General features: G+C 56.1%; 1 protein-coding gene across 2 annotated transcripts in view; it reads left to right on the plus strand.

The window, feature by feature from the left end:
* The window catches only part of FRMPD3 (FERM and PDZ domain containing 3), a 44,692-nt gene extending 40,305 nt beyond the window's left edge, over positions 1-4,387 (plus strand). For both annotated transcript variants that reach the window (XM_038588011.1, XM_038588012.1), the window contains one exon: positions 412-4,387. In XM_038588011.1, the coding sequence (XP_038443939.1) occupies positions 412-3,452 (3,041 nt within the window). In that variant the 3' untranslated portion in view covers positions 3,453-4,387. The remainder of the gene's footprint in view (positions 1-411) is intronic.
* The last annotated feature ends 4,324 nt before the right edge of the window (positions 4,388-8,711 follow it).

Consider the following 8,711-nt stretch of genomic DNA (forward strand, 5'->3'; position numbering starts at 1 on the left):
GGGCTAGATAGAGAGGGGCATCTCTTTGGCAGCCCTCTTCAAGACAATTGACAAACATTTCCTAACTATTGAATCTAAAAATAGTGATGATCAGCATGCTGCTCTGCATGTGCCATGCATGTTAATTTGCCATCAAACTGCCCAGAAGACATCCTCTCTGCCTCTTTTGTTTCTTTTTCGGATTCCCCACCCTTTGGGAGCCCTCTTCCAGCTTGCTTCCTTCTGCCCCTCCCCAACTCTCCCCTCCTCTCCCCCTGCCCCCCCTGCCTGAACTGACAGGCTTCCCCACCCCCACCCCAGCTTCAATCCTGCTGGCTGCCCTTGGCCCCCACCCCCCTAAACTTTCTCCATATGGCTGGCAAAAGGACTTGATTGGAGTAAGTGCAGCAAGCCCTCTCCCTGTCCCTCCAGGTCTGATTGTGCTGGCTACAATCACCCCTGAATCATCGCTGGACTCAGGCCATGAAACCAACTCCTCAGAGCTCACGGACATGTCAGAGATGATGTCTGCCATGAAGCAGCACCAGAACACCACCTATTTTCTGGCCCAGCACCTCAACAAGGAGAGCCTCCTGGCTCGCAAGGATTTGCCCTTCCGGATCCAGAGCTGCGCAGCCCAGGCTGTCCTCACAGCCCCTTATGCTCTTGGGCGCCCGGATCCCAACCCAGCACTGCAGCCAACTGTCACAGGCCAGAGCCCCGGCCCCCCTGGCACTCGGAGGAAGCTGCCCACATCAGAATCCCAGCCACAGCGGGAGCGAACATACGCCCTGGCAGTGCACCCGGCGCTGTCCCCACAGCTCAGTGAGCAGAAGAATCTGAGCCTGCTGTCCCCAGTTCCTGAGGACAAGGGGCCTGGCCACACTCGGGCAGGCCTGGAGGTGTCACTGAGGGCAGCCACACCGTCCCTCAGTGAAGAGCAGGTCTCTGAACTAAGGGAGAACGTGCCCAAAGAAGTCAGGTTGAGTCCCAAGCTTCTCTTAGACCCGAAGGGCAGCGTGACCCCGGCTATGATCTCAGCCGCCCTCCAGCAGGTGGTTCACCCTAAGAGCCTCCCTACCCCTAGCAGGGCCATAATGAACCCCCCCAGCAGTGGGGAGAGAAGGCTGGAGACCAGCGTGGGGAGGCCCGAGGTCAGCATGGGAAGGACGGAAGTTAGCATGATGAGCGGTAGTGCCAATAAGAATCTGAAGTTCAAAATAAGCCCCGGTGCTCCAGAGACCTCTCGGAATTCCCAGCAGCAGCTGAGCCTCGAGGTCTCCTCTGGCTCCAGAGCACCTGCAGGCAGCCGGGCTGACAGCCCACACCTCTCCCCACAAGAGGACAGGCTGCCTGTTCAGAGTTTCCCTCCCAAAAGCTACCTTTCACGAGCGAGCAGAGAGTCATTGAGCAAGCAGTCTATAGGGGAGGTGGCAGGCAAGGCTGGGCCAGAGGGTGCTAAGCCCACCCTGCACAAGCAGGGCACCGTATCCAGCCAGGGGGAGAAGGGGCAGCTGGAGGGCATGGCCCAGAGCAGCAAGATCGAGGAGACCAGCCTGGTACCCCGAGCCGGCTATTCCATGGCTCTTCAGAGCCCCAGCTGCCAGCCCCATGGCCACAGCCCCAGCAGCCAGTCCCGAGGCCAGAGCCCCAGCTGCCAACCTCGGGGCCAAAGCCCCCTGAGGCCTCAGGCTGCCAGCCGGCAGGTGAGCACCATGCCCTCCCTGAAGCTGGAGACAACCCTGGATGGAGCCCACTCAGCCTCTGAAGGCCCCACAAAGCCCAAGTCCTCCCGAGGGCCCTTCCGGCTCCGCAATTTATTCTCTGCCACGTTCCCGACCCGCCAGAAAAAGGAGACTGATGAGCGGCAGGCCCAGCTGCAGAAGGTAAAGCAGTACGAGCTCGAGTTCCTTGAAGAGCTTCTGAAGCCCCCGAGCCAGGGGGAGCTGCCAGGCACTGAGTACCTGCAGCCCCCGGCACCAGGTCGCTGCAGCTGCCAGCTGCGCAGCAGCCCTGTGCAGCAGGGGCCTGGCATGTCACGGGAGCAGAGGCGTAGCTGTGATTGCAAGCGCCTCTGCCGGGGGGGCCGGCCTCAGGTCCCTCAGACACCAGTGCCCGGCCTCCAGGGGCGGGAGAGGGACAGAGTCCCCCTGACCCAGAGGCAGCCAGAGGCCGGCCCGGGCCTGAGCCTCAGCAGCCCCACCAACATGGGGCGCATCCGCTCCACAAGCCTGGAATCCCGAGAGTGCCGATCAGACCCAGAGAGTGGCGTTTCCTGCCTGACCACGTGTGCCTCAGGGGGGGAGTGTCTGGGAGCACCCAACTATCGGAAGCTGATGCGCCGCTACAGTATCAGCGAACTGGATCAGGGTGACAGGGCATCACTGACCTCAGACATCTATCCGCACCCACCCCTGGGCATGCTGCCTAGGGAGGCCAAGGAGGTAGAGGCAGGCCTCCCCCTGGGCCTGGGTCCCAAAAACAAGCCACTGGAGTCACCAACCCTGGGAGACCCCTCATATGTCCAGGTTGCCCCCGAGACCAAAGGCCCCAGACAGATGGCAGTATTCTCACTGCCGGAAGAGGTGTACCGAAAGCCCGTCGACCTGGATGAGGACAGCGAGAGCGGCAAATGCTGCTCCATCCGCTACTGCTTCTATTACCGCAAGTGCGACATGGGGGATGACACCAGTGATGGCAAGGACGAGCTCTCCTATTCCATCCCCATGAAGATCCTGCCGGGCATGAAGTTGGAAGAGCAGGTGGTGCCCGTGATGAGCAGGACCCTGGAGGTGCTGGATGCCACCACCTGCAGCAGCAGCAGCCCCGAGGCCTCCCGCACCCAGGAAATTGACCTGCGGGTTTCCACCTTCGAGGGGAGCCTGGCCAAGATCAGTGCCCTGCGGGCCCGCGCCTACGGCCTGCCCGACGGTTTCCTGGCCGCCAGGCTGGACACCAACGAGCTGCTGACGGTCCTGCGGCAGTGCGTGGCCAGCCCTGAGGCCCGCGCTCCAAAGCCCTATGTATCTCAGATCTCTGAGTACAAGCTCGAGCTTTCTCTCAAGTTCAAGGAACTCCGGGCCTCCTGCCGCCGCGTGGCCAATGTGGACAAGAGCCCAACTCACATGCTGGCAGCCATCACAGGCAGCTTCCAGGTGCTGAGCAGCCTCATCGAGACCTTTGTGCGGCTGGTATTCATCGTGCGCTCCGAGGCCCAGCGCCAAGAGCTGCTGGCCAAGGTTGAAGAGGTGGTGAGGAACTACACCTTCCTCCTGCGTGCGGCCGAGGAGTCCACCACCCGGAACCTTAATCAGCAGCAGCAGCAGCAGCAGCAGCAGCAGCAACAGCAGCAGCAACAGCAGCAGCAGCAGGCAGCAGCTGTTGGGGTGGCCACAGGGCACTTCCCGGGCTCCCCAACTTCAGCGACTGTTATGAGCACATTCACCCGCTCCTTAAAAACCCTCATCAAGTAGGGCACCCACCCAGGCCTGCCCCCCACAACCACGGCCCCAGGTTCAGAGCTTTGTGGTCTTTGCATCTTGTGGTGTGTCCTGTATGCATCTGCCCAGCCCTGTCAGGGTCGGAGAGCTTTCCGTCTTCAGGGAGTGAGAACTCCCTGGGTTGAGGCTGTCCCTCCGGGCTCCGGCAGCTGCCACCCTGGGTATCTTTGCCCCTTCCCCAGCCTCTGGTCGTCACTGTGAGGGCAAAGGCCCCTCGTCACTACGCCTGCCTGCCGCAGAGCTGGATTTTATCTCTTCTTTAGGGCTGACAGGTGACATCAGGCTCACCTTCCTCTTCTGTTTTGGGGGCCAGGGGAGCTAGGGCCTGAAGTAGGCAGGCCCGCGGGCCTTGAGCTCCTCCTGGAGTCTGCTCCCCCTCCCGGGAGCAGTAACAGTAGTACCAGGGCACAGCACCCAGTGGAGGGGAGAGGGCACTCAGCTCAGCTGTGCCCACCCACCCTGGGCTCACACTCACTCACTTCTGCAGAAGCCACCCTAAAGGGCCCATGCCTTGATGGTAGGTCTGCAGAAAACAGCCACCACACAGGGCTGTCTACAGCCAGCCCAATAGGCTGTCAGCCTTGGGAGCCCTTGCCCCCAGGCACAGTAGCTCCATACCAGCCATCCCCAAAGTGCCCTGTCCCTCACTGATGGGCAGGGTGGCTCAGTCCACTAGGGAGCAAGCATCTGGGATCACCCCACTCATTCTGGGTAAGGTACGGGTGAAAACGTCTGCCCTGGGGAGACCCATGGCAGGCCTTGGAGCCCGCCCGGCCCAGCCCAGCCTGGCCCAGCCCGGCCCAGCTAAGTACAGGGGCTGTTGCTTCAGGGGTGGGGTTCCTCTCTCAACATCTACCAGACAGACTGTCCTTAGGAGTTTGACTTAGCTATGGATTGGGGATGGGGGGTGGGGGGAGGGGGGATCGGGTAGGGGTGGGGGGTGTCGATGACTATATCTTAAACTTCTGGAAGCTAGCGTGATATGTTAATCCTGAGTATATGCTTTTGGCTGTGTATTGAACCTGTGGATTTGTCTCTCTAAGAAAAGAAGCTGAACGCCTTACCTGGTGCAGTCCTGCACCGCTCTCTCTGTCTCTCTCTCTCTCCACCACCCAGACATTCTGGAAGGGAATTCACACTGTTTAGCATCATCCCTGACACACAACTACTGCTGCTGCCACAATGCCCCCCTACACCCCACCCCCGTCCCCCATAACCTTCATGGGAGTGAAGACACGGAGTCCCTACCAGCTGTCCCACTGTTAGGGAACATAGAAAGCCAATGTTTCTTCTGTATAGATTGCTTCTTGTCCACCTCTCCATACCTCCCCTGTTCGCCACAGGCTCATGCCTGCCCTGTGTCTGCCTCCCTTTCACCACCATGTGTAATCTCTCATTCTTATGTGAGTTTTATAATGATGTACATTGTGCTTAACCCCCCACCCATCCTTGGAACCCCCACCCTAGGGCAATAAAGCCCCCTCCCCTCCCTTCCCTGAGTGGTAATTTCTCCCAGCAAGGATCAGGGGAGCCCTTCCCCAGAAACTGGTCCCCCCCGCCCCCTTCCTTGATTCTCCTCCCCCAGGACCAAATTGTTTAATGGGCCAGAGATGCAGCCATTGGGGAACCCTTCCCCCCACTCCCTACCCCCCACCCCGTGACCACTGGAAGCCCTAGCACTGTGGTGATCTTCCTCTTCCTCTTCTACCAACTCCTTGATCCTGCACCTTCACCACTCAGCCTCCTCCGCCCCCCACCCCCAAGTCATTCCACCACCGTCCTTCACCTCTCCCTCAGCCTCATGGAGAGGACACATTTTCTAATGTCTGTATATAGTATATATACTACATAAAATATATAAATTATATATATATACTAATTTATGTCTTGTTTTTCAAACAAGAATGATTAAATCTATTCATCTTATTATCCCAATAAGTCTTTGCAGTGTCTCTTTGTGGGTGTCCTTCTGTCCTTGAATTGCTGGTTGTTGGTGCCCCCCCACCCCCCAGTGCTCTCCCAAGTTCCTGCTCCCACCTACCCAGGTCCCAGTGAGTGATGAGAGCTTAGGGCCCTGCTCGTGCTGCCCCCCCCTTCTTTGCTCCTCTTAGAAGCCCCCTATGAGTCACAGTCACGGTCACAGGAATTGAATGTGACCTCCTTTCTCTTAAGCCGGGCTGTGACAGGCTGAAGGGAGCAGGCAGTGGGGGTTGGAGTGGGGTGGGATGCACAGAAACACAATGGGCTCTGTGCATAGTAAACCCAATGGCCTGGGAGGTACGGGACAGACACGAGGTAGGGGACAGCTCTCTGGGTAGAACTGGGAAATAGGGCCCCCTCCCTCTGAAACGTGCCCAGTTGCTTCAGAGTAGAGCTCGGTTGCCTTCTTATTGGGAATCTCCTGCCATGCCCTCTGGTGATTTCTTGAGAGGTGGGGAATGTTTCTAAAGAATAGGAGCCCCAGGACCCTAAGCTGGGCTCACCTCTCTGGCTTTTCAGAAAGCTATCTAACGGAGGGAAATGATTTTGCTTCTTCTGTTCTCTCATTTTGTTCTGGTAGTCACAGGTCCCCACTAACATATGAGGCACCCTCATGCCAACTAGATAAATGTTCTTCCTGCCACACACACCCCCGTGATGAATTAGAAAGGGCATCATTCTCTGGGTGATGATAGCCCTGTGGACACTCAGGCTTGATGGTTTCAGCTCCATCCATCCCTACTGGCCTTGTTGGCCGGGCACACAAACGATACAGCCATGTACTGGATCCCTGATTAATTACTTCCTCTCAAACCCTGGACATGGACTCTCTCCTCAGGTCTGTGGAGGTCCTAGCTAAAGTGGTTTGGGAAGGGATACCTGGTGGCTCAGTGGTTGAGCATTTGCCTTTGGCTCAGGTCGTGATCCCAGGGTCCTGGGATAGAGTCCTGCATCAGGCTCCCCACAGGGAGCCTGCTTCTCCCTCTGCCTGTGTCTCTGCCCCTCTCTCTGTCACTCATGAATAAATAAATACAATTTTAAAAATAATAATAAAGTGGTTTGGGAGCAGAGCACAGAGGAGCCAGAAACAGTGCAGTCAGAGCTCCCCTCTGCATGGGGGAGGCCATAGGGTTGACAGCCCCTGTAGCAGAGTTCTTCTGGGAGCCGCCCGCTGGAGCTACTGCCCACAATCCCAAGGTTGGGACTCAGCGGAAGGCAGTCCCACTGTAATATGAGACCTGTTACCACTTAAAATGACCTAACTGGACAGTCCAGAAATTTGGGGTGCCTCTCGTCCTCTACTACATTAGTAGCTCCCTCTGGTCAGAAAGCATTCTTACTCGGTTCTATGCCCTGGGTACCCATCTGCACAGGACCCTGCGTGTTGTGGGCCTTCAATAAATACTTGTGGAATGAATGACTGTTGGATGAGATGAGTGTCATGAGAGAGCCCTCCCAGAACTCTGTACCTCATGAAAAGGCTAACCCAGGGCAGTGCGGTTGGACAAGGCCAGGCAGCCTGGCCTCCTCCTATCAAAGAATGTGAAGTCAGGTCCATTGTCCAGAGTCCCATTAACTCAGCGCTCTTCCCCTAACTACTTTCCAGAAGCTTTGGACGCTCTCCTGAGGTGGCCACTGGTCTTTTCTGTGGCCCCAGGACCACTGTGTGGTACCCAGAAGCACTGGGGAAGGCCATCTTCCTACCAGTATCAACCTCACTGGTCAGCCTGAGCCAGAGCCTGAAGACGATGCTCTTCAGCCACCCACTACCAGGCCTGAGTTCCCAAAGCCTGACTCCTGCTTTCTGACTTCAGCCAATTAAAGGGTTCATGCTGTTGGCATGGGCCCAGGATGCCCATGGTGCTGGCAGAGCCACATTTTTTGCAAGCTCTTGTCAAGGCACTGTGGGTAATACACAATTTCATCAGAAATGAATTGAAAGGACCTGCCTCAGCCAAAACTCTTCCTGCCAAAGGGGCAAAGGAGGATCAGCTGCCAGCACTGGGAAGGGGCATCAGTGTATATCTTAGGGTTGAATTCCTCCAAACAGCTGCTAGGATGCAAGTGAGAACCGCATCCCATTCCCCATCCTGTAGGCTGGAAGTCAGGCTGTGGGTGTGCATCTGGAGCAAGGAGGAGGTACTCCATGGAGTAGGAGGACATAACCTCTGAGGGTTCAGTCCTGGGCTCTGGAAAAATGGCCTGAATTCCAGGAGGGTCTCTTAGTCCCAGTGACCTGACTTTCTGGAAGCCACTGGTAGGAAAATTACGGAGGCCTGCCTTCTCACAGAGACGCAAGTTCTTGTTCACTTCAGTGCTTATAGCAACTTCTCGCCCATGCCACCAAGCCCTGGGGTGCTTCCCACACTCCCAGTATTACAGGGACATGCTCTGGTGCCCTTGCTGACAGTTCCAACTGTAGATTCTGGACCCATTCAGGAATGAGCTTGCTTTGAGCTACCCAGTCCTCCTGTTGGTGGTGTCCATCTTCCCCTCTGGGTGTGGACTCCTCATTCTTATTTTCACAGCTTCAGCTAAAAGGAGCAGGAGTCTGTCCTGTGCTGAGAACCCTCCACAACACAGAAAAGTTGACCCCCTCCCTCAAATATGCGAAAACAACTGTGTGATCACTTGCCATATGCCAGGCACTGTGCTAAGTACTTGACATGTGTGATATAATTTATTGTTCCTAGCAACCCTTTGAGAGAGAGACAATGGGGCGGCTGGCTGGCTCAATCAGTGGAGCATGTGACTCTGATCTCAGGGTCTTGAGTTCAAGCCCCACAGTCGGCAAAGAGCTTACTTAAATATACATATTTATTCAAATATATGTTTATTAATATTTAGATATGTTTTAGATATGTTTAGATATTTAAATTATTTATTTATATTTATATATATTTTTAAAAGCTTACGAGAGACTATGATTGTATTCATTTCTCAGAGGAGAACACGGAGAGGTTCAATCACTAGCCCAAGGTCACACAGCTGGTAAGTGATAAGCTAGTGAGTGATCAAACCCACACATGCTTTCATCAGCTTTCCATAGGACTCGGCCCAGCCCCACCTTTGAGGCAGTTCCCTTGGAAACAGAGGCACAGGTGCAGCCACACTCACCAGCAGGTGGCCTGGAAATGTTGCTCGGCGATCCAGGCAGCAAATGGATAGCCAACAGGTCATGGGTAACAATGGGGTGTGAAGTGTGGGGTACTACAAGCCCACCTGCCCCCCCTCCTCTCTTCACCAGGCTGC

Source organism: Canis lupus, chromosome X (genome assembly GCF_011100685.1).
Source record: "Canis lupus familiaris isolate Mischka breed German Shepherd chromosome X, alternate assembly UU_Cfam_GSD_1.0, whole genome shotgun sequence".
Lineage (NCBI taxonomy): Eukaryota > Metazoa > Chordata > Mammalia > Carnivora > Canidae > Canis > Canis lupus.